This window comes from Xenopus laevis, chromosome 4L (assembly GCF_017654675.1).
Source record: "Xenopus laevis strain J_2021 chromosome 4L, Xenopus_laevis_v10.1, whole genome shotgun sequence".
NCBI classification, from domain to species: domain Eukaryota; kingdom Metazoa; phylum Chordata; class Amphibia; order Anura; family Pipidae; genus Xenopus; species Xenopus laevis.
The window spans coordinates 16065014-16091324 of NC_054377.1; the positions used below are offsets into that span (position 1 = coordinate 16065014).

Here is a 26311-nt window from a genome sequence, read left to right on the forward strand (position 1 = left end):
AGTAAAGAGTGATTGATGTTTATCAGAGCACAAGTCACATGACTTGGGGCAGCTGGGAAACTGACAATATGTCTAGCCCCATGTCAGATTTCAAAATTGATTATAAAAAAAATCTGTTTACTCTTTTGAGAAATGGATTTCAGTGCAGAATTCTGCTGGAGCAGCACTATTAACTGATTCATTTTGAAAAAAATGTTTTTTTCCCATGACAGTATCCCTTTAAGCTTTAGTTCTCATATAAATGGAAACTGTTTTCAACAGTGAGTTGTTCATTACAATTGGGCTTCAGTTGTGTTGATTAAAGTATGCTCAGCGTTATATTTCCACAAAATGAAGAAGATTAAACTTTGTATTAAAAAAAAACATTTATTTTACACAAAAAGAAAGAGTGGGGCCTGCTGAGCTTTATGCCAGCACTGTGCTTTGAGCAGGCTTTGTACATCTTTCTGAAAGTCCCACAGCTTGTTCTGAACCAGGAGTTCCCTCAAACCTCCGTGGAACGTTCTATCACTCTGTGAACAAACAAAACAAAAGCAGTTACACTCAAGAAAGAGTGGATCATACCATATTCTAGTGAGTGGGGGTGGTTCAGTCTAGGTTGGTACATCTGCTGCTTAGAGTGATTGGACTTTACCTGTCGTCCATAAGAAAATCACTGTAAGAATTGGGGCTGCCCGCCTTGAGAATGTCATCACTTTCCTCTGGCATCATACTGTGAAATAGAGGAGGGGGAGAGTTAGCCCCCATTGACAACTCTTATTGGTGTTGGTTTTATATTTGCTGGAAGCAGACATGCTCCGAGGCTGAAATGGGAACTTAATATACCCAATCACCAGATGAGGTCAAGGCAGCATGTGTTTTTAGCTACAAGCTATACCAAGGCTATGATATATGAGTAAGACGGTGATATGTGGTTGCGTCTGAAGAACAAGCAAGTTGGGGGGCAGGTAGGGGTGGGAGAAGGGGTGTATGTACCATATAAGCACTCAAGGACCTGTATCTAGAGCAGCACCAGACCTGAATATGCCATTGGGGTTGGGGGGGTGCCTATATACAGCACTATCTAATACAGCTGTATTGCACTGATATATTAGAGAGCTTCAAGAAGGGGTTGAAGTGAGAAAATACAACGTTACTGGAATTAAGGGGTTGGTCATCTTCAAATTAACATATAGTATGGAATATTTGAAGTAGGATGGTTTTATTATTTGTGGTTTTTGAGTTATTAAGCTTTTTATTCAGCAGCTCTCCAGTTTGCAATTTCAGCAGTCTGATTGTTATGGTCCAAATTATCCCAGCAATGAGAGTAATAAAATGTAACAATAACAACACATTTGTAGCCTTACAGAGCTTCTGGTTTTTTTAGATGGGGTCAGTGACCCCCATTTGAAAGCTGGGAAGAGTCAGAAGAAAAAGAAGGCAAATCATTCAAGAACTATAAAAAAAGAAGCAATGAAGGCCAATTGAAAAGTTGCTTAGAACTAGCATTGCTATGACAAACTCTTTTAAGGTTGAAGCAGGAACTGATTGCCCATTAGGTCAGGTCATTAGTCAGGACTAGTGATGGGCGAATTTGTCCCGTTTCGCGAAACGCATTGAAGTCAAGGGGCGTCAAAATTATTTTGAAGCGCATCATTTTCGACACCCACGACAATTTTTATACACGCGCCTATTTTGTCCAAAGGCATTAAAGTCAATGGGCGTCTGAAAAATTTTGACGAGCGACAATTTTTATGCACGCAACTATTCTGATACGCTCCCAAATGTATATGCTGGCGGCGAAACGAAGAAATTCGCTGTGTATTTATTTGCCCATCACTAGTCAGGACACATTTAATTTCCCCTTGGTCTTTATTCACCTTCCTGAGGATTATTTGCCAGTAGGTCAGGTTTCACTTAGCCAAAAAAGGCTGAAGTTGATGGACAACCCTATGATCTCTTGTGTTAAAGGGATCCTGTCATCAGAAAACATGTTTTTTTCAAAATGAATCAGTTAATAGTGCTACTCCAGCAGAATTCTGCACTGAAATCCATTTCTCAAAAGAGCAAACAGATTTTTTTATATTCAATTTTGAAATCTGACATGGGGCTAGACATTTTGTCAATTTCCCAGCTGCCCCTGGTCATGTGACTTGTGCCTGCAGAGAGAAATGCTTTCTGGCAGGCTGCTGTTTTTCCTTTTCAATGTAACTGAATGTGTCTCAGTGGGACATGGGTTTTTACTATTGAGTGTTGTTCTTAGATCTTGGCAGCTGTTATCTTGTGTTAGGGAGCTGCTATCTGGTTACCTTCCCATTGTTCTTTTGTTTGGCTGCTGGGAGGGGAAAAGGGAGGGGGCGATATCACTCCAACTTGCAGTAAAGCAGTAAAGAGTAATTGAAGTTTATCAAAGCACAAGTCACATGACTTGGGGCAGCTGGGAAATTGACAATATGTCTAGCCCCATGTCAGATTTCAAAATTGAATATAAAAAAATCGGTTTGCTCTTTTGAGAAATGGATTTCAGTGCAGAATTCTGCTGGAGCAGCCCTATTAACTGATTCATTTTGAAAAAAATGTTTTTTCCCATGACAGTATCCCTTTAAGAGACTGCCTCATGTAACTGTGGAATGAACTAATACTGCTGCTTGCAGCGGGTACATCTCAGGGGATCTATAGGACATATCAGGGGTGTCAGGTGTTTTTATACCTGAGTTCCTCCAGTAGATGGTCCTTTTTCATCTCCAGGTTAGAGTTTTGTACTCGCTGAGGGATGTCTGGCACAAACCAGGCGGCAACAAACTTTATACATACGGCCAAGTGCTGAGAGAGGAGAACACAATATTAATGCCTTATATTCTATAAAAGAAACCTAGAGAGCATCAGGCAGCACAGACTAACACTACACACACACACATATATATATATAGTGAATAAAGCACCCCCTCTTGTAAAATATAAGGATATTATAAGTTACCAAGGAGTTTCATGACTATATAAAAACACGAGGCCGAAGGCTGAGTGTTTTTATACAGGTCATGGAACTCCGAGGTAACTTCTAATATCCTCATATTTTGCAACTGGGGGTACTTTATTTATTATAATACACAAGTTTTAGTGAGTCATGTGACAGAAATGACATCAGAACTCACCGTTTATAACTGATGACATCAGAACTCACCGTTTATAAGGATATAATTTACAAGATATTTATGGCTTTTGTGTATTATATATATACACTGTATACTCCTTACCTCAAACACAATAAGGAACCCAAGTCTGGCAGCGAAAATGTGCCAAAACTGTGTTGAAAAACTGTAATCGTCTGAAGAGCGGTAGTCTCGGTACCTGCACAATAGACAATAGAAGTAGACAATAAACTAGCTGGAGGTTTGGGGTAGAAATATCCAGACAATGGAAAGGATAGATACGTCTACATGTCTTACAGGACTTGTTCACTTTCCAAACATTTTTTCCAGTTCACTTGTTTTGAGATTGTTCACCAAAAATTAAAACTGTTTTCATTTGTTTTACATGTTTATAGTTTAAAGTTGAATGTTCATGTCTCTGCTGTTTGAGTCTGGCAGCTCAGTAATTCAGGTGCAGTTTTGCTCCATTAGTCGATCCATTTCTCAGCAGCATCTCTGGAGTATTAGTAACTATTGTATCAATTCTAACAGTGGCCTGTAATGAAACCCAGAGATTCTGCTCAGCAGGGACAAAGATAAGAAATGGATCTACTAATGTTGAACAGTTACAGAGTCGGTGACCCCCACCCTCCCACTGAACTACTACAAAAAGACATAAGAAGAATAAGTCACAAATAGATAGTAATGGAAGCAATTGAAAAAGTCTTTATTTTTGGTAATCTGAATCTGATAACAACTGAATTTTAAAAGTGCTGAAAGGTGAACAAGCTATAGCATTTGGTTAAAGGAGTTGTTTTTAATTATTATTATTTGTGGTTTTTGAGTTATTTAGCTTGTTATTAGGCCAGTTTGCAATTTCAGCAATCCGGTTGCTAGCATCCATGTGAACAACCCGTTTAAAGGGCATGTAAAGGAAAAAAAATAAAATCCCATTTTTACTTTCTTTAAAGGGATCCTGTCATCGGAAAACATGTTTTTTTCAAAACACATCAGTTAATAGTGCTACTCGAGCAGAATTCTGCAATGAAATCCATTTCTCAAAAGAGCAAACAGATTTTTTTATATTCAATTTTGAAATCTGACAAGGGGCTAGACATTTTGTCAATTTACCAGCTACCCCCATTCATGTGACTTGTGCCTGCACTTTAGGAGAGAAATGCTTTCTGGCAGGCTGCTGTTTTTCCTTCTCAATGTAACTGAATGTGTCTCAGTGGGACATGGGTTTTTACTATTGAGTGCTGTTCTTACATCTACCAGCCATCTTGTGTTAGGGAGCTGTTATCTGGTTACCTTCCCATTATTCTGTTGTTTGGCTGCTGGGGGGGAAAAGTGATATCATTCTAACGTGCAGTACAGTAGTAAAGAGTGATTGAAGTTTATCAGAGCACAAGTCACATGACTTGGGGCAGCTGGGAAATTGACAATATGTCTAGCCCCATGTCAGATTTTAAAAATGAATGTAAAAAAATCTGTTTGCTCTTTTGAGAAATCGATTTCAGCGCAAAAATTCTGCTGGAGCAGCACTATTAACTGATTCATTTTGAAAAAAATGTTTTTCCCATGACAGTATCCCTTTAATTTATAAGAAACCTATCTCCAATATACTTTAATTAAAAAATGTGCACCATTTTTATAAGAAACCTGACTGTATGCAGTGAAATTCTTCCTTCATTTACTGCTGTGGATAGGAATTGTCAGACATTCCCTAACTGCTCTGCAGGGAAACAATCATAATTATGAACAGCAGGGGGAGCCCCCGCCTTACTTCCCAGCCATGCAGAACTCAATCAGCTTTGTTTGTTTCCCTGTTTTGATCATTTATGACGACCCCTAGGCAGCCCACACCACACTGAGCATGTGCGTAGTCTTGGTCTTGTTTAACAAAGTTACAAGATGGTGACCCCCTGTGGCCAACTTTGAAAGCATAAAGCATTTGTTTGATTAGGCTTGTGGTGCAGTAACTTCATTTTTATGTTTAGTATACAAAATACAGCATTTCTAGGCTTATTTTATTTTACACTTTACTTTCCCTTTAATGCTTACACCTGTGATATTTTAGTGAAGTAACAAGACAATGAAAGATAATGGCTTGGGCCTAGCTTACTACCCTAACAGAAAAGCTAATAACTACCCTTGGAGGACCATTTCTTGGCACTTCCATAGATACACTGTGCCAATAATGGGAGGAGGGAGGGATGTATATTCTAGCAAAGAATGACCGTGTGGGTAGTGAATAGTGATGGGCGAATACATTTGGCAGGTGCAAGGAGAACAATTTCCCCTTTTCTCAGTTGGCAAATTAATTCACAAAACTCCCGGGAAAATTCGCCGGCACCAAAAAAATTTGGACGCGCATCGAAAAAGTCGCTCGCGTCAAAACCATCATGTGTTAACACTATTCGGATGCACATTGACTTTAACGCTGGTGTCAAAATTGACACAAATTGACGTGGGCATCAAAATCGATGCTGGCGTCAAAATTCAAGTTTCGCTAATTTTTCGCTGTTTTGCAAATTTTGCGGGGAGAAATTCGCCCATCACTAGTAGTGAAGGAAGAAATAGGTTTGAGAAGAAGGGTCAGCTTGGTCTGTATGTGCAGGTTGTAGCTGGGGAAAGACAAATATGTTTCTGTATATGTTTCAGAGGGTGATGATGTCAGAAAAGCCACTTTAGGATAGAAGTATCTGAAACACGAATGTTATTACGTTTATATGATCTGCTTGGGATCAACACAACCACACATTTACCTGCACTCTGCAATATTTGTGTAACGAGGAGACTGCAAGACCTGCGTCAGATTCTCAAAATCTTTTGTGTAGAATACAGACAAACTAGAATTAATGTATCCCGAAAAACAGCTAGAGGTGGAGAAAGAGAACATATTATAGATTAATCCCCTAAACCTACCCACTCGTATCTGTATGATTAATAACAGCTCTCTAGGTTGATGCTATATAGAAGTCATTTCATGTTCTCTACTTGCTAGTCTGGAATCTAACACTAGGGGGCCGATTCATCAAGGGTCGAATATCGAGGGTTAATTAACCCTCGATATTCGACTGTGAACTAAAATCGTTCGACTTCGAATATCGAAGTCGAACGATTTTGCGCAAATCCTGCGATCGATCGATCGAAGGATTTTTCGTTCGATCGAACGATTAAATCCTTCGAATCGAACGATTCGAAGGATTTTAATCCAACGATCGAACGAAAAATCCTTCGATCAAAAAATCACAGGCAAGCCTATGGGGACCTTCCCCATAGGCTAACATTGACTTCGGTAGCTTTTAGCTGCCGAAGTAGGGGGTCGAAGTTTTTTTTAAAGGGAAAGTACTTCGACTATCGAATGGTCGAATAGTCGAACGATTTTTACTTTGAATCGTTCTAATCGAAGTCGAAGGTCGTAGTCGAAGGTCGAAGTAGCCCATTCGATGGTCGAAGTACCCAAAAAATACTTCGAAATTCGAAGTATTTTTCATTCGAATCCTTCACTCGAGCTTAGTGGATCGGCCCCTAGAAGTGAACTGAACTCTGCTATTATTATTATTTCCCCCACCCACAGATCACACTCTAGTTCCCCTTTATTCTCTTGATGCCTTACTTTATTCCTTCTGTGTTTTTACTGGCACATGGTCCATACACATAAAGGTATATGAGCCTGGGGATGAAGTCAGAGGTGACAGCAATGACCAAACCATTGGTAATGACAGCAAGGACCCCAACTGCCTCCAGGACCTGCAGCCAGATACCTGGGAAAAGAACAATGTGATAGGTAAGAACAGTATGAATAGAGATGCAGGTGGAAACAGTAAAGTCAACTCCCCAATTTATGTTGAAGACTGTACTACTCCCTCTTGGAGCAAAGCTTCTACACAGCATTTTGCAAAAAAGGGTTGTTTGAATGGGATCTGAAATTCCCAAAATATTATTAAAGGGAATGTAAATAAAAAACAATAACATCCCATTTTTGTTCTTTTAATGAAAAAGAAAACCTATCTCTAATATACTTGTATTTAAAAAATGTCTACTGTAATAAGAAGCCTGACTGTATGCAGTGAAATTACCCCTTAATTTACTTGCTTTGATAGGAAACTTCAGAAGGTCCCTAACTGCTCTGCAGGGAAAGGATCATACTTTCAAACAGCAGTGGGAGGCCCCCCCCCACCCTACTTCACAGAACTTGAGCAGCTTTGTTTGTTTCCCTGTAGAGCAGCCATTGACTGTGTAGAGATTCATATCCACAGCAGTCAGAGCAAGTAAATGAAGGGGGAATTTCACTGCATACAATCAGGTTTCTTATAAGAAATATACATATTTATTATTGGGGATAGGTCTCTTTTTCAGTTAATAAAGTAAAAATGGGTTTTTATTTTTGCCTTAACATCCTCTGTTTCCAACTCCAGCTGCATGTGCAAAGATCATGGAGCCAGATTTAAACAGATAAACTGGGATTCTATTTGAAGGATTATTTTGCTGCAGCCACTGGTTCTGGAGAGTTGGAGAAAGTTTGTATTAAACAATACAAAAACTATAAAATCCACATTCGATTACATGACAACACAGGACCCAGTGCAGTCTGTATATTCTGATTATTAATCAGTCTTGTTGTATCGGCTTCTGGCAGATATTATTTGAGTTTTGTTATTTTAATACTTTATGACAATCCCTAAGTTTAACCTCCCAACAGACGCCCAGACCACACTGAGCATGTGCATGGTCTTGGTCTTGCAAAGATGTATAACAAAGTTACAAGATGGTGACCCCCTGTGGCCAACTTTGAAAGCATAAATCATTTGTTTTTATTAGGGAAGCAGCTCCATTTGTAAGTGAGCCCTTCTAGCATTGGCTTACATTTGAATGAGCCACATCCAAATTTAAAGAAAAGTTGGAGAGCAAAAGGTTCATGCGCTGCCATTTATGGGCTATGATTGACTATTGGTAGCCCCTATGTGGACTGGCAGCCGACAGGAGGTTCTGTTTGGCAGTACACTTGGTTTTTGTGCAACCAAAACTTACATCTAAGACTGTAATTAAAAAACAAGCACCTGCTTTGTGGCCACTGGGAGCAACTTTCAAGGGATTGATGGCGGGCAACAAGTTGCTCCTTAGCCACTGGTTGGAAACATAAGGGCTACATTCGAATTCTTACCTATGTCATTTGCTTTCCTTGGCACAATACGCCGCTGCAAACGTGTCATTTTGATGGCGTCCAGTCGTATCTCTAGCACATTGTTGAGGAAGGCAAGAAGCGGCGCCAGAGGGAAAGCAGCCACGAAGATTGTAGTAAAACTGTATTGGATCACTGAGGACGGAGGGAAAGAGAAGTGAAGTTCTCTAAACAATGGAACAATATAGTTGACATGCCAATGGAGAAGTTATATAAAGAATATGACAGAATATATAAGATGCTCATCAACTCAGTGGCGTAACTATAGAGGAACAGACCCCTCAGGGGGGCCTGGGGAATAGAGGATCGTGGGCCGTGGGGGTCTGCGGGAGAGATAATGTGCACCAGGCCCCTACAAATTTTTTTTTGGTGGGGGTTAACTCAGTCAGCTCAGTCTTGTTTCACCACTGCATGTGCTCCTCACCCATCTCAAGGAATTCATCAAAGAGACTGAAGACATGAACAGCGCCCAGCCTGTAGTTAGCCCTCCAACACTCTGCAGCGGAGTCCTCCGACCCATCCTCCCCACGCACCTTGCATTTCCGTTCCTTCACAAGTCGACATTTGTAACTAAGGTACCTTTAGGGTGTGGAAATCAGAAAAAGAACACATCAGAACCACTGAAGAATGCGTCACTTTATTCACCAGGGATATAAGGTCTTAGGGTGTTAAGCTCCTCACAGTGGGCCGGATTTAATTCAGCGTGAAAAAGTTCGTTTAGCGCGCGAAAACTTATGGATGCCATTCAATTTGAGGAGAACATTTTTTTTTCTCCTAATTCACTTCCAGTTTTTTTCCCATAGACGTCAAAAGAGGTTTCACATGATAAACTATGAGATACGTTTTTCTGAATTGAATTGCATCTCAAATTGAATCTCTTCCATGACTTTTCACAGGATAAAATTTTTCTCACTGAATTGAATCTGGCCTAATGTATGAAGTGCAACAAACATGGCAGTTTGCACCCTGCCTTATGCTACTGAAATGAGCCCTCTTGTCTCCTGTTACTCCAACTGGAGTATATGTCCTCCTCCCTCTCCGTCTCTGACCAATGCCTGAAAGGGACATTAAACCCAACCATAAGGGCAGAGACACACGCGGAGATACGTGATTAGTCGCCCGGTGACAAATCGCCTCTTCTTTGGACGACTAATCTCCCTGAACTGCTTTCCCGACTGCTAAAATCTAAATCACCCGCGATATGACACTCGGAGCGCTTCATTTTCCAAAGTCACAGTGATCTACGCGGCTGGGTAGATCACTGTCGGGGGAAAACTAGTGTTGGAGATTTTGCTTAAATCTGAATATGTAAATTAGGATTCAGATTCTGTTCAGGATTTCAAGATCTTTTGTGGAGGATTCAGTATTCAGCCAAACCCAAAAATAATGGATCGACTTCATGCCTAATACATTGACCCTCATGCATAAGTGTTGAAATTCTACTTTTTCACAATCCATTCCTGGCAATGATAAAAGCATGTTGCTCAGTGATGGCAGCCTACTGATTCTTTTTATTTTTTAAATTATTTTATTTTTAAAATTACATTTTTGTTCATTATATTTGATAACTGCATTACTCACGGGGATAGATATTCCACAAAGTTACTCAGCGTCTGTTTGAGGAACATGATCACGCACATCTGAATGAACAGGTCTGTGATGCAGCCGCTGGGATGACACTGTAAAGAAAGAAAGGTGAACCAAACATATAGTACAAGCCTTTAATTCTCCCATATGAATATCAGCTGCACCATCTTACCTCCTCCAGCCTCCATTGCCCTGCAATTCTCACATAGTTTCCAGGGTATCCATTGATCCTATGAAATGAGACATTGGTAAGGAAGAAGAAAGAGCATCATTTACATTAATAAGGTGCTGGTCTGGGACCTGGGGCTCAGTTCTTTCCACCCTTAGGGCAAATACTTGCACCTAATCTAAGGGGCAGATTTATCAAGGGTCGAATTTCAAAGTAGAAAAAGATTCGAAATTCGATCATCGAAATGGAATACTTGGAATATCGAAGTCAAAGTTATTTTACATTGAATTTGGCCATTTGTGGTCAAAGTAAAATCGTTCGATCGAACGAACGATGAAATCCTTCGAATCGAACGATTTGAAGGATTTCATCCATCAACCGAACGATTTTTCTTCGACTTCAAAAAACTTAGAAAAATGCTCTAGCAGGTCCCCATGGGCTAACATAGCACTTTGGCAGGTTTAATTTGGCGAAGTATTGAAGTCAAAGTTTTTTAAAGAGACAGTACTTCATTTATCGAATGGTCGAATAATCAAAGTTTTTCTTACTTCGAATCGAAGTCGTAGTAGCCTATTCGATGGTCGAAGTATCCAAACAATTACTTCGAATTTAGAATTTTTTAACTTCGAAAATTCCCTCTAATTCACTTTGACCCTTGATAATTCCCCTAAATGCAGTGTCCCCTCTTGCAGGTAATGGGATGGGAAAGCAGCCCTATCATCTTATCACCTTTATATGTCAACATGTGCCAATGTATTTTGGAGTATCCCCCCCAAAAACCTTATGGTGATATGTGTATTTGTACAAGACAATTTTGTGGAACAGACAATTCTATGTGACCAAATTGAATAATAATTTATTATTTATGAATTAATAATTTATTAAACGGATACATAATTGGAAAACGATAAATACATGGCGAGGGTCTTACCGTCCCAGAAAGAAAGCCACGTAGAAGAGAGATGAAAAATGCGTAACGAACTGAAATGTGAACACTTTGATTGTGAAACTGTTTTCTCGCTCTGTGAATGTTCGAGGTTTTTCTGCAAAGACATAAAAGTAGGAGAGACTTGCTATGAACACTGCTAATGGAGAGACTTAAAGGTAACAGGCTGATTTACTTCCAAAAGTCAACAATATATTTTTTTTCTTTACTTATAAATGTGTTACTTTCCCCCCGAATCTTTGGGGCAATTTTATCAACATTCAAATTGGGGATTCACCGAATCCAGGGTTCGGTTCGGGATTCGGCAGAGATTCGGCCTTTTTCAGCAGGATTTGGATTCGGCTGAATCCTCCTGCCTGGCCGAACCGAATCCAAATCGGGGAGGGAAATTGCGTGACTTTTGGATACAAAACAAGGAAGTAAAATGTTTTTCCCCCTTCCCACCCCTAATTTGCATATGCAAATTAGGGTTCGGATTCGGTTCGGTATTCGGCCGAATCTTTCACAAAGGATTCGGGGGTTCGGCCTAATCCAAAATAGTGGATTCGGCACATCCCTAATTCAAATACTATGGTTAAAATAGTTTGGAAGTTTCCAAAACTCACATTTTCAAGATTCACTAAGCATAAAAAAAAAAATAAAAAATCAAATATAAAAACTGACCATAACATTTGGTGAGCTCATGTAGATGTCAATGGGAGTTGGGTTTATTTTTTTCACGTTTTTAAGCGATTGAGTTTTTGAAATTCATGCTTTTTAAAAAATAAGAATACATTCTGTTTTTTTTTTGAGTTTTTACATTTTTTAATTAGTAAAAAAAGCAAGAAAATGTAGTTATTGATAAGTTGGCCTCTCTGGGTGGCCCGTAAAAATCAATGGGATAAGAAGGATGGATTTCAGATAAACTACATTGCAAATAAAAACACAGACACATCTGGAGCTGGAGGTTTTAAAGGCTTTTTCATTTACTTTTATTGCTAATAAGTCAGTCAACATAAAATACCATATATGAACGTATTCTTTTTAAATATAACCGAAAATAAATAATGTTCTCAATAGCACCTGCTCCCACCTTAACAGCCAGGAGCCTTTATTTGTTTCTTTAGCATCCATCTAGGCACAAAGCGGGTGTGCATGAGTTTTCTCTTTACCAAGAGCCCACCCTTAGATTTGCAATTTTTATTGGGTTGGAAAGAATATCTTGCAATGGGAATTGTGTTATGGAACCCAGGACTCAAAGGGTTCTTCACCTTTAAGTTAACTTTTAGTATGTTATAGAATGACCAATTCTAAGCAACTTTTCAATTGGTTTTTATGAGTTATTCTTTATAGGTTTTGAATTATTTGTCTAATTCTTCTGACTCGTTTAAATATGGCCCCATCTTAAAAGCAAATGCCCTGTAATATGACACATTTATTGTTATTGGTATTTTTTATTACTCATCTTTCTAATCAGGCCCTCTCCTATTCATATTCAAATCAATACACGTGTGCTGGGGTAAATTGTACCCTAGCAACCAAATTGCTGAAATTGCAAACTGGAGAGCTGCTGAACAAAAAGCTAAATAACTTGAAAACCACAAATAATAAAATATGAAAACCAATTGCAAGTTGACTATATCACTAACTATGTCATACTAAAAGTTAACTCAGAGATGAACAACCCCTTTAATGGGTCCCTGTTAAATCCAAGGTTCCCTTGGGCCTATTATGTCACACTTTGTACCACAAAGTCCAGCATTATGGCTTAGAAATGTGCATTAAGCAAATTTTTTTTTTTACTTTTTTGCTTTTTTCATTCCTAGATCTGCATGGCAGTTTGGTAACTCAGAATCTCCTCTGAAATAGAAGAAGTGCCTGACATGTGTTTCTAAAGGCCCCTATACACGGGCTGATAAAATCTGCTGATAGACCAAGTCAGCAGTTTATTTATTTATTGGGCTTTCCCAATCGATATGTGGCAGAAAGTCTGGCAGATGCTGATCGGTCAGGTTAGAAAATCCCGTCGGATCTGAGGCTGCATCTTTTCGTTGATGCGGCCCCGCGATCTGACCGCCCATTTGGCCTCCATTGTGATCCGATTGTGGGCCCTAGGGCCCAATGATCGGATCAGAATGGAGGCCAAACAGGTGGTCGGTTAGCGGGGCCGCATCAACAAAAAGATGCAGCCTCAGATCCGACTTCAATGTGGGAAGAGATCAACTCGTTTGGCGACATTGTTTGGCCACCTTAACACAGATAACTTACCCAGGTTACACAGATAGGTGGATATAACCCGGTTCACCTGTTGAGAGGAAAGAGGAGAGCAATGTAAGATACAACGGAAGTCTTTCAGTGGGGTTCAGCATAAATACACTCAAAAGGGTGCGGCTCTCGCAGATTCCAGATCGGTCCCACGGACATTATACCTTGGTCATGATGACGATAGTGAGATAATGCAGAACTGCTCCTGACATGACGGCTGCTGTATTGGCATGCTCACGCACGAATTCACAAGAGGAACGCATGAAGGACACGGTCACCACCACCCGATATATGACCAGGGCTTGTGCTATACCGATCAGAACTGCTATCTAACAGGGGAATCAAAGAGAACAACAGAATGATGAATGGTGTAAAAAACAGAAAAGTCCTGGAGTGGCAATCTATGGGTTCTGGCAAATGGCAGAGGGGCTACAGTAAGATGCCATAGACAGTCACTATTTAGTGGGATTGTGGGGGGCCTCTGTGTATCAGAAATGCCAGGGGCTATTTGAATCCCAGTTCTGACCTAGATGGCACACATTCTTAGCTGAGAAATGATTGATAAATAAAGCTTTGTACAGGTATGGAAGCTGTTATTCAGAATACTCAGGACCTATGGTTTCCCGGCAGGGCCGGAACTATGGGTAGGCAGAGTAGGCGCCCGCTTAGGGCGCAGTCATAGCGGGCCCAATTTTGAAAGGAAAAAAATTTTTTATTTTTTTTACATTTTTTTTTCCTTTAATTTTTAACTCCCTTTTCCCCAATGCGGCTGCCCCAGGCCCCCAGAAGAGTTCCGCTCTGCTTTCCACCTTCCCCGTCTCTTACTTGCCTTGCTGGCTAGATCTGTCGGATCCTTCTTCAGAGGCAGCAGCGCACGTAATGCGCAATTGCGCATCCAATCATGCGCCTGCAGGCTGCATCAAGAGGAGCGCTGGCGGGCGCGGTGACGTCAGGAAGGAGCTGTGCACGACAGTGCGCCTGTGTGGTCACGGTGACCAGGTCAGGTGACCTGGCCTGGCGCGTCGTGCGGTTTGCTCTCTCCTGAGGCCTGAGCTGAGCTCCTCTGACTCCTCCTGACTAAATCTGTGGGTGGCCACCTGGTGACTATTCTGCTGACTGCTGCTGCTGGTTTTGGAATTGGAGCTGTTTGGCACAACATGAACAGACTTGGGGGGGGGCAATGCATTTTTTGGCACAACAGGTACAGACTTGGGGGGGGGGCTGGGGAGCAATGCATTTTTTGGCACAACAGGTACAGACTTCAGGGGGGCAATATTTTGGTGCTTCTGGCTGGCACATGTACAGATTGGGGGCACCACCATGCGTCTGTTTATTCACAATTTACAGATGTCGACAGCACCAGCCATAGATTATGCTGTTTAAAATGCCTTTATTGAGACATGGGTTTCTGGACCCAATACACTTGGCAACGTTTCAGACCGCCATCGGTCTTTTATCAAGGCCCTTTATCAAGTCTCCATACCTTAAGTCTATTAGAAAATCAGGTAAACATTAAATAAACCTCATAGAATTTTTTTAACTTCAATAAGAATTAATTATATCTTAGTTGGGATCGAGTACAAGCTACTGTTTTTTTATTTTTTTTTTATTACAAAGAAAAAGGAAATTTGGATTATTTGGAGAAAATGGAGTTTATGGGCCACAGCCTTTCCTTAATTTGGAGCTTTCTGGATAACAGGTTTCCTATAGCTGGAGCCTACAGCATTCCCTTATATTATCAGCAACAACAAGTTGTGCATGGCATTAGTCATATCATATCAGGCATACGGATGTAGGAACCGTAGAAGCAGTTGATGAAATAAAAGAAAAAGACAGTACCACGACTGCAGCTCCGAGAAGAACAGCCATAGAGCGCCAGTATGAGTGTTCATGTTTCTTAATGACGCATTCTGGATCATTTATCAGCTCCAGTGCCAGCTCCTCCTACATTAAAACGCAAATAAAACAGAAGAGATTCATTTCAAATATGTATATTTCTACTGGCCATGTGTCTTATTCACATAACAGAATGATTTGTGTGTGAGGGCAACAGGTAAATATTGGGTGAGGGAACCATGTAACTAAAAATGACCTAGTCCAGGGAATTAGACAGTTTACTAAATTCATATTTTTTTAAGTGGCATTCTAGGGGCTAATGTGTGACTGGTGCAAGTGCAAGTCCTGTCCATTACGGTCCACAAAAATGGACTCCATAGGGGTAAATCCTTAGGGCACTTGTCCAGTGCCCTCAGGCACAAAGCCCCACTGGGTCGGCTGGACACCGGGAAAAAACCTGCTTCCCTGCCTAGCTGTATCAGTGTAGCATCGATACACCTGTTTTCACGCATGCGTGCACGCCATTTCTTTCGTACATGCGCGCAGACATTTAGAGGTCGTGTGGGGACCCCCGGCCCGGAGTTTGCCAGGAGGCCCTTTGTTGTGCAGCACAGGTGGGCCCCCATGGCTCCAGTCCGACCCTGCAAAGTCCTGTACTTAATGCTTGTCCGGGTTTGATAAGTAAGCTAAGCACGTTCCAGGGGATTTCACCCGGACAGCCTGGTTTGTAGAAGGGTTGGCCGGGTGCAAAGTTCCTGTTCGGATTTCCAAATTAGGAAATCTGGACAGGTCATTGAAGTGAGCAGTGGCGTAACTACCGGGGGAGCAGGGCGTGTGATTGGGTCAGGGCCCGCACCCCCTCAGGGCCCCCCCGGCAGCTCGCACACAATGAATTCCGTGCAGTTCCGGGCGTACGGAGGGGGGCGGAGGGGCCCTGCTGTGCATCCCGCGCCAGAGCCCGCCCCCCTATAGTTACGTTACTGGAAGTGAATGACATGGCAATCAGCCAATTGCTGCACCTGATGTCACCTCCCCCCCAATGTCACTGACCCACCCCTCTACATCATTGACCCTTCCCCCTATGTCACCAACCCTTCCCGTTTTCGCCCAAAAAAAAGTTGGAAACCCTATTCCTATATTCTTCCCCAGCCATCTCTGCATTCACAGTTACATGCTACTGGGTGCAAGAAGCGGGGCAAGGTGCATAATACTAAAAACATGAGACTTTGTAGCTTCTTTTTTTATTTTGCACCATTTATAGTAAATAAACCCACAGCTCAAATTAAGTTTTGGATTTACTATTGCATTTCCCCCAATTTACCTCATCTTCATCCCAGTTGTAGAGGTTCCACCCAGAGACAGTATTTGCTCGTGCTCTTTTCCACAGCTCCAGAAAAATAGTGGCTGCAATAAAGGTACCGGAAATAACAATTTCATCTATAATGGCACAATATGGATATTTAGATTTGATCCTAGCAATTAAATCTTCAGAAAAATTGCAGTTTGTCGTGTAGTGTAAATATAAAACCCACTTAAAGGGATGTTTCACCTTTAAGCTAACTTTTAGTATTTTATAGAATGGATAATTCTAAGCAACTTTTCAGTTGTCTGTCATCTTATCTTTTTATATTTTTGAATTATTTGCCTTCTTCTTCTAAATCTTTCCAGGTTTCAAAAGGGGGGTCACTGACCCCATCTAAAAACAAATGCTCTGTAAGGCTACAAGTTTGCTACTGTTTACTACTCATCTTTCCATTCAGGCCATCTGCTATTCATATTCCATTATCTTATTCAAATCAATCCATGGTTGCTAAGGTAATTTGGACCCTAGCAACCAGATGGCTGAAACTGCAAACTAGAGAGCTGCTGAATAAAAAAGTTAAACAATGCAAAAACCACAAACACTAAGGGGCAGATTTACATATGGTCGAATATCGAGGGTTAATTAACCCTCGATATTCGACTGCCGAATGTAAATCCTTCGACTTCGAATATCGAAGTCGAAGGATTTACCGTATAAAGTTCGATCGAACGATTCAAAGGATTTTAATCAATCGGTCAAACGATTTTTCTACGACCAAAAAAAAAAACTTAGAAAGCCTATGGGGACCTTCCCCATAGGCTAATATTGAGCTTTGGTAGGTTTTAGGTGGCAAAGTAGGGGTCAAAGTTTTTTTTCAAATGGTCAAATATTCAAACCATTTTTAGTTCGATTCAAAGTTGAAGTCGTAGTCGAAGTTCAAAGTAGCCAATTCGATGGTCGAAGTAGCCAGAAAAACATTCGAAATTCTAAGTTTTTTTTATTCTATTCCTTCACTCGAGCAAAGTAAATGGGCCCAAAAATATTAAAACCAATTGCAAATTGTCTCAGAATATCACTCTCTACATCATACTAAAAGTTAATTTAAAGGTGAACAACCCCCTTTACAATTGAACTGGTAGAAACACTTCAGTACCATCTTTAAATACTTGGCCCATGTTGAACAGGGGTCCGAGTTGCTCCTAAAGTTTAAGTACCTCTTAACAAGTGGTTCTGTTCTGCAGATAGTTTGCAGCAAAAAAACAACTATGCTCAGGACCTGGGCCTTTCCGGATAATGGATCTTTCCATAATTTGGATATTCATACCTTAAATGGTATATAAAGGCAAAAAAAAATAATCCCATTTTTACTTTCTTTAATGAAAAAGAAACCTCCAATATATAGTGAATAAAGTACCCCCTCTTGTAAAATATAAGGATATTATAAGTTACCGAGGAGTTTCATGACCATATAAAAACACGAGGCCGAAGGCCGAGTGTTTTTATACAGGTCATGGAACTTCGAGGTAACTTCTAATATCCTCATATTTTACAACTGGGGGTACTTTATTTATTATAATACACAAATTTTAGTGAGTCATGTGACAGAAATGACATCAGAACTCACCGTTTATAACTGATGACATCACTACTCACCGTTTATAAGGATATAATTTACAGGATATTCATGGCTTTTGTGTATTATACTTTAATTAAAAAATGTGCACCGTTTTTATAAGAAACCTGACTGTATGCAGTGAAATTCTTCCTTCATTTACTGCTGTGGATAGGAATTGTCAGACGGTCCCTAACTGCTCTGCAGGGAAACAATCATACTTATGAACAGCAGGGGGAGCCCCCACCTTACTTCCCAGCCATGCAGAACTCAGAGCTTTGTTTATGATGATCCCTAAGCAGCCCAGACCACACTGAGCATGTGCACAGTCTTAGTCTTGCAAAGATGTTTAACAAAGTTACAAGATGGTGACCCCCTGTGGCCAACTTTGAAAGATTAAATCATTTGTTTTATTAGGCTTGTGGTGCAGTAACTTCATATTTATGTTTAGTATACAAAATACAGCATTTCTATTTTAGACTTTACTTGCCCTTTAAGTCTACTAGAAAACATTAAATAAACCCAATAGGCTGGTTTTGCCTCCAATAAGGATTAATTATATCTTAGTTGGGATCAAGTACAAGCTACTGTTTTATTATTACAGAGAAAAAGGAAATCATTTTTTAAAATTTGAATTATTTGGATAAAGTGGAGTCTATGGGAAATGGCCATGCCGTAATTCGGAGCTTTCTGGATAATGGGTTTCCGGATAACGGATCCCAATACTGTTACATTAAATATCATATCTGTATGTACTTACCCCAGACAGCCATGAACATGGCAAAGAAAACGGTACCTTCATTGTCAAACAAATGTGTCACCTGCAAAGTTAAGGGTGATAACATATTAGTCACGGTACCGAAACGTCGGATTTAATAAACCTAATTTTTTATTTTCACCATATCAAAACATTTGATTCTTCATGCAAATCCTGTGGGTGACGGTACCAAGTGCAGTCCTTATTTTTTCTATAACCAGAGCACCCAGGTCGTTTGGTATACTTCAAGGTGTGCAGCCTGCCCCCACCATTCCCTATATATATATATATATATATAGATATATATAGATATACATGTATATATGTGTCTGTAGTGGTAGCATTTGATTAGAAATTACTTGAATGTATTTGGAGACATTAGAGTTGATCATTGCCACCAACACTGGTAGTTGTTCTCACCTTGGCATATGTACAGGTATCAGACAGGGGCCAGTAGGGGCAATTCTGATCGCACAGAGGGCACATCAGGGTGTTGTTGGCTGTACAGATCTCTTGGCTGAGAACAGAAAAAGTACAATGAGAACATGTGGCTTTTGCCCAAATATCAGGCTTTGCAGAACACAAATATCAAAAATCATTTAGGCACTTTCATCCTGGGGTTCTTAGCAGATTCTGCCACTATAATGATACTGACTAAACCCAACCATAAGATATCATAGTGTGCCCTTTATTTGTCTATAGAAGTCATCAAATGCTTATTTACACATGGTAAACAATTCACCAATGAGAATTGAACTTAACAACAACTGTTGAGATTACTAACCAATAAGAATACTGGTTCCCTGTACGTATCAGGCATTTTGCTTTTATTTTACATGCAGCAATTATTGGGTTATTTTGGCTGGGGCCAATGAGATGAGTCAAGAAACTCCCTGGACCCCCTGTGGCACCAAAAAAGGTGATTGTGGAGGGGGAGTTGGCCACATGCCTCCTCAGGCGGCAAAGGGGCTAAAACAGCCCCTTCATTTTGGCTTCATTATATTACACGGACAAAGGACAGACTTGTTCAGTGCTGGGACATTTGTGTTTATTGCTTCCAACTCTAACTGAAGGACAGTGAACACAAGAGCAGGATATATACAGATTAGCTAGAATTTTCATTGATGGTTTATTTAATTTTATACATTAACGCAGCTGCAAGCCCTGGAGAGCTGTAAAATTGTATTGAGCAATATTGCTTTAAGACTATAACCCTGATGTTGCTAAACTACACATCCCAGGATGCCTTGATCTTGATAATATGTTGAGTAGTATGCTGAGATTTGTGGTCCAGCAACAACTGTGGTTGAGTAGAGCAATACAGTAGGGTTTAGTGTCCCTTTAAGGTGGCCAAATACGGGGTAACCCTTACAATACGCTTTCCATGGGTTCAATGTATACGTACCATATAATTGTATGGCCACTTGCTATAGTTCCACTGTGAGTATTGATTGAATGATTGGGACATCAGGAAGGGAAGAGGAGCTGTGGTTCCTCCTCAATCATTTCCCACTCATTTAGGGTGAGGTTTGGGGTGTAATATGTATTAGCTGCCCTAGATATTCTTAAAGCTGTAATGGAATGAGTGATACACCAATATGTTTCTAAATCTGTACTCATTTTATGAGCTAAGGAGGCCAAACCTTGGAGCTTGAATTGAAAGACTATTGAGGCTAAAGAAAGGATATTGACTAATTAGAAAAAAACAGAGGGTCAGGGCCCATGTAACTGTGAGGGCTTTGAAGAGATAAAAACATGAGCACAAGAAGAATAGGAATGGTGGTGTAACAGGAATCACACATGACAGTGGGACATGAGAGTGTAATTGTTATGTAGAAAGTATGTGCCAGGCAGGTAGAGGCTTGTGTCAGAATAACACAGCTAGTGAATATGAATATACCAGCAGTTCCCAAACTGTGAGTCTGTCTATAATGGAACTGGGGGATAACCAGATTTGGGGTAAGTGCTTATTTATTGTCTTCCTGCCTCCTTACATCAATATGAACCACACCAATAATCTAGCACCATCTGCATTGACACTGGCCCATGCGGGGGTATTTACACATGGAATTGCTCACCTTATCTGGCTGTTGTCAAAGTGCGCAAATCCATAAAAGAAAACAATGAGTCCAACCACAGCAGCGTAGAGTAGCATGATGGTGTACCAGCCAAGCCAGGCAAAATACAGCGCCACTTTCTCCCCGTAATAAGCCCTGCGTCACCAGTTATTGGAGAAAAAAACACAGTTACAAACCCAAGCAAACAAACTGTAGTCATGCTCAGCCAAAATGATACTCTTTGACAAATGGCACTGCCTATAATTGATAAAAATCATATGTTCAAAACTAAACAGACCTGGCCAAAAAAACATTTTATGGCACCAAGAACAAGCAATAAAAACAAGATTTACCAGTGTAGGGACCCTGAGATTTTGGTATGTTATATACTGTCAGTCTCCCTTATATTTGGTCACCTAAAGTCAACCTGGTGGTTCTTTAATTAACCCAGGAAGTTAGGTCCATATAATTTCAAGGTTTGCCCACTAGGTGGCAGCATTTAAAAGTATAAAGGGGTATAGCCATGGTCTTTCCTGGGACCTCACTTCTCTGAGAGGTTGTTACAGGCCCAGTGCTACAGTCTGGTGTGTATATAGGATTACCTGATGGTAGTAAGTTTTATTATAGTTCTAGGAGCAAGAGGAAGGATCAGGGAAGATAGTGAGCAGCTTCTGCTCCAACAAGGAGAAATAGTGGGGTTAGAACCTCGTGGTTATTCCACCAATAGTGCAGGAACTTTAGAGGACCAGGTAGGGTGCCAAGATACCAGACTGCAGGCTGAGGATCCATATGCACAAAGCTCTACTCTATGGGAGGCATTGTCCCAGGAGTGTGATTATCTATATCTTGCTTATTTCACCTCTGGCAGGGATTCTGCTGCTATTACACTGAATTATATCAACGTGCCTGTACATCACTTCATTTGAACTGTTACTGTTAATAAAACTGTTATTTTGCTGCAAGAAAACATCTCTGAGACTGCATCCTTTGCTACACCGAAGAACAGAAGGTACTGGGAGTTGCTCAGGTATACGAGGGCCACAGTACAAGCAGACAAAGTCCTGGTGACACACTATAATACACACAGCTAAAGTGCACTCAAGGGTGTGCTACACCAGCTTATTGAATTAAAAAAATTACCCTTAACGAAACTTAAAGGACCAGTAACATCAAAAAAATTTAAAAAAATAATTTGTTAGTATACATTGAAAAAGAAACACCAAGACAAATTATACTTTAAAATCACAAAGCCTTTATTAACAAATAACTTACCGAAACTCTGCTTCCGCTCCTCTTCAGAAAAGGCGACAGAGTGACAATCCATCATGCGGTGTTCGATTTCTCCTCCCTGGCTCCCAGGAAGGAATAATCAAGCGCCGTACAATGGATCGCGATCACCTTTTCTGAAGAGGAGCGTTTGGGTAAGTTATTTCTTCATAAAAACTTTGCGATTTTAAAGTTTAATTTGTCTTGGTATTTTTTTTTCAATGTATACTAATGAATTTTTTAATTTTTTTTTTGATGTTACTGGTCCTTTAAAACTGTATTAATTGACTCCCCCCCGATGTAGACAATGGGTGACCAGGTGTAGCTCTTATATAATATTATACTTTTCAGTATCTGTGTGTGTGAGTGAGTATCACCAACTTAATTTGCTCCTTTGTGTCATGTGACATGCCTGTCCTAGAGCATTCCCATAAGTCCCGCCCCCTTGGCACTCACCTGATTTCTTCAATGGGCTGAACATAAATGATGTCACGCCACCGCGCCCAACTCTTCTTAAGCCCTTCTCTGGTTTCATCTTTGCGCTGAGAAAAAGGGACACATGACATTACAGGTTAAAGTCCATTATCATCTGTGCAAAATGAATGAACTAATAAATATATTTGTGCTCACTGTGTGCAATGGAAACGCTGCCTCGAAAACTTTTGCATTGATGAGGTCTTGTAGTTTTTCTAGAGAAAAGTATAAAAACACCATTAGAAAAGGAAAGAAAAAAAAAAGGCTTAATTAATAATGCAACTGCATAGCATAACATGTTGAATCTATTAAAGGAGAAGGAAAGCTATGGAGGCATTTTATTGCCAATAGATTAGCTGCAATAGTGCAAGCTAGAATGCTATATTTATTCTGTAGAATTCTTTACCATGCCTGAGTAAAAAGCTCTAGAAGCTCTCTGTTTGTTTAGGATAGCAGCTGCCATATTAGCTTGGTGTGACATCACTTCCTGCCTGAGTCTCTCCCTGCTCACTCATAGCTCTGGGTTCAGATTACAGCAGAGAAGGGAGGGAGGTGGAGGGGAGCAAACTGAGCATGCTCACGCCCGGGGAAAGGAGGAGAAAGTCTGATACACAATAGAAGGAAAGGACTGTAGTGTATGTTTTGACAGAGGACTCAGAGCAGCATTACTTTGAGGGTTTACTGGTGTATTTAGGTGGACCTTTCTGATAAGGCTTCCTTAGTTTTAACCAGTGCCGGGCCACGTCGGCCAGGCGCCCCAGGCAACCTGGCCAACTACGTCGGGCCCCTGTTATATTGAAGAGCGCATGCGCCGGTGACGCGCGAATGCTCATGCGCCAATGACGCGCGAATGCGCATGCGCTGATGGCGCTACTGCGCCAATGACACACGAATGTGCACCGAGGACGCGCGAATGCGCACATGACGTGCACACTCGCAAGAGGAGAAAAACTGCTGCCACAGCTTCTGGAACTAGGGGTAGACGTCGGAAGAGGTACGTGCCTGGCGCCCCTCCACCTTTGCGCCCTCGGCACGTGCATCTTCTGCCTACCCCTAGTTCCGGCCCTGGTTTTAACCTTTCCTTCTCCTTTAAAATACTATTCATAATTCGTTTTTATACACTGGAGGACTCTTAAACTGCATAAAGAATATTCCCCACTGTTTACTAGGCATTTCTTGGTAAATCCAGTTGGGGGGGGAGGTACTTTGGCTTGAGGCTCATGGAAAGTTCCTAATTTGTACTGCACTTGCATTGGAAGGTGAAGCACCAGATCAAAGTAAAGCCCTTTTCAAGTCTACCTATTGACACTGGGAAAACCTGAAGATACTGCTCCTGGTGTCTCCAGGATTCCCACAGCGGTTATTAGGTCTGGAGTGGGATTCAAAATGGGCCCTGGTGTGTCAGCTATAGAGAGGCCTAAATAGAGTCGCCTCTCGGCCCAATAAGTAGTGAATGTCTTTGGCATCTTACAGCATTTGCCAGAATTCCCAGATTGCCAGCCCAGGCCTGGTGACCAGCGTCAATAGGTTCAGCAAATTTGCACTTAAAGAATTAGGCACAGATGTCCTTATGATGCCGAACACTGGAAATGAGCGGCTTGTGTGTATTTTGACACATTGGATGCAATTGCTTCAGGCACATTCCCCCCATGCAGAATCAGTAACTTCAGTATTATGTTTAAAAACACTGCATTGTGGGTTAAAAAATCATGGTACATTACAGACTGTACTTGTGGTTGTAAATGACCCTTTTATGTGTACTTTTACTAGCACCAAAGTCCAGGGCTTACAGATGCAAAGTAGCCCTTCGAATAAGTTCTTCCAGGGCAGCCTTTACATTTTGAACCTTCAGGTATAGGACCTGTTATCCAGAATGCTCGGGACCAGGGGTTTTCCGAATAATGGATCTTTCTGTAATTTGCATATTTATACCTTAAGTCTACAAGAAAATGATTTAAATATTAAATATCCCCAATAGGCTGGTTTTGCTTCCAATAAGGATTCAATAAATCTTAGTTGGGATCAAGTACAAGCGGCTGTTTTATTATTACAGAGAAAAAGAAAATCATTTCTAAAAATGTGGATTATTAGGGAGTCTATGGGCCTTGCTGTGATTCAGAGATTTCTGGATAACTGGTTTCTGGATAATGCATCCCATACTACATAATTCACACCATATGAATGTTTTTGGACCGCCTATGGAAAGATCCGCTAAAACGGGGTCCCCAGCCATTTTTACCAATGAGTCACATTCAAATGTAAAAAGAGTCACGGTGCAACACAAGCATTAAAATAATTCCGGATTACGGTATTACGGATTGTGTGAAACCAATAAAAAATTTTATTTAAAAAAAAAAAAATTCCAGGGAGGTGCCAAATAAGGGCTGTGATTGGCCCCTGTGTGGACTGGCAGCCTACAGAAGATTCTTTTTGCCAGTATGTCTGGTTTTCTGCAACCAAAACTTGCCTCCAAGTCAGGAATTAAAAAATAATTACCTGCTATGAGCCAACTGGGAGCAAAATCCATGGGGATTGTGAACATGATGTTGCTCATGAGCCACTTGTTGGGGATCACTTTGCTAAAGGAGCCCTGGAGCTACTGTTTATTCCAGGGATCCCTTGTGTCCTTGTGTAGAATTGTGCACAAATCCTCGGCGAAGGTTTGATTGGCTCACTGGAGCTCAATGCAAGTTGTAAGGAACATGTATTCACACAAGTGCCCTTGGAAATAGCATGAGTCCTAAAACTGAATATTTTGTGGGGGTTACAGTATTTGAAGAAGTCCAGCATTTCTGGATTCAGTAGTAATTTTACCATAAGTAAATCAGAGTCATGAGACACAAAAAGAATCTCGTAATACAGATATAAAAGCAACTGTCTTCGCTACCTTCCTTTCCTTTGAATCCAACGGCAGTATTGTGAAGAATGAAATGTACAATCCGAATCCTGTAAATTATAAAGGTGGAAATTTTTAGTTTGCGTACCCCACCACCAGAAAATATCAGCCACAAAAAATTAAATTTCATGATTTAATTAAATTATGAATTTATAGAGCAGGCACTCGAATGAAAGCAATCTTCCACCAGGCAATAAATAATTATTGATTATGTCACATGTATAGCCTTACACGTTTCTTGTTACAAACACGTAGGGGCACATTTACTAAGGGTCGAATATCGAGGGTTAATAAACGCTCAAATTCGACCCTCCAAAGTAAAATCCTACAAATTAGAATATCGAATTTGAAGGATTTACCGCAAATCCTACGATCGAACGATTCGAAGGATTTTAATCGGTCGATCGAAGGATTACCTTATTTTGCATACATAATTTAATTAAAGGTGGTCAATATTGTTTAATGTATGAATATACAAAGGAGCTGTTATTATACAGGTATGGGACCTGTTATCCAGAATGCTCAGGTCCTGGGGGGTTTGCGGATAAAGGTTCTTTCTGTAATCGGGACCTTCAAACTTTAGGTCTACTAAGAAATTATTTAAACTTTAAACAAATCCAATAGGATTGTTTTATATCCAATAAAGAGTAATTATATCTCAGTTTGGAGCAAGTGGCAGGTACTGTTTTATTATTACAGAGAAAAAGGAAATCATTTTTCAAAATGTGAATTATTTTATTAAAACCGAGTCTATATGAGATGGCTGTCCCGTAATTCTGATCTTTCTGGATAACCGGTTTCCAGATAACGGATCCCATATGTATATCACAAAATATAATTTGCCCTTTATAGTTTTACTACTTTTACTT

The 26311-nt window shown here is 40.5% G+C and overlaps 1 protein-coding gene across 5 annotated transcripts in view; it reads right to left on the reverse strand.

Annotated features, from left to right (window-relative positions):
- Positions 1-346: 346 nt before the first annotated feature.
- The window catches only part of ano9.L (anoctamin 9 L homeolog), a 54767-nt gene continuing 28802 nt past the window's right edge, over positions 347-26311 (reverse strand). For 2 of the 5 annotated variants that reach the window (XM_018257469.2, XM_018257470.2), the window contains 21 exons: positions 25434-25492; positions 22703-22761; positions 22529-22614; positions 20828-20962; positions 19170-19266; positions 18753-18813; positions 16399-16481; positions 15081-15185; positions 13406-13570; positions 13245-13281; positions 10983-11094; positions 10055-10112; positions 9877-9974; positions 8720-8874; positions 8278-8430; positions 6730-6877; positions 5876-5986; positions 3234-3327; positions 2690-2802; positions 635-712; positions 347-512 (listed from right to left, as the gene is read on the reverse strand). In XM_018257469.2, the coding sequence (XP_018112958.1) occupies positions 485-512; positions 635-712; positions 2690-2802; positions 3234-3327; positions 5876-5986; positions 6730-6877; positions 8278-8430; positions 8720-8874; positions 9877-9974; positions 10055-10112; positions 10983-11094; positions 13245-13281; positions 13406-13570; positions 15081-15185; positions 16399-16481; positions 18753-18813; positions 19170-19266; positions 20828-20962; positions 22529-22614; positions 22703-22761; positions 25434-25492 (2035 nt within the window). In that variant the 3' untranslated portion in view covers positions 347-484. Of the gene's footprint in view, positions 513-634; positions 713-2689; positions 2803-3233; positions 3328-5875; positions 5987-6010; positions 6129-6641; positions 6878-8277; positions 8431-8719; positions 8875-9876; positions 9975-10054; positions 10113-10982; positions 11095-13244; positions 13282-13405; positions 13571-15080; positions 15186-16398; positions 16482-18752; positions 18814-19169; positions 19267-20827; positions 20963-22528; positions 22615-22702; positions 22762-25433; positions 25493-26311 lie in introns of those variants that run through there. The other 3 variants (XM_018257472.2, XM_018257471.2, XR_005966879.1) reach the window with 3 other exon arrangements.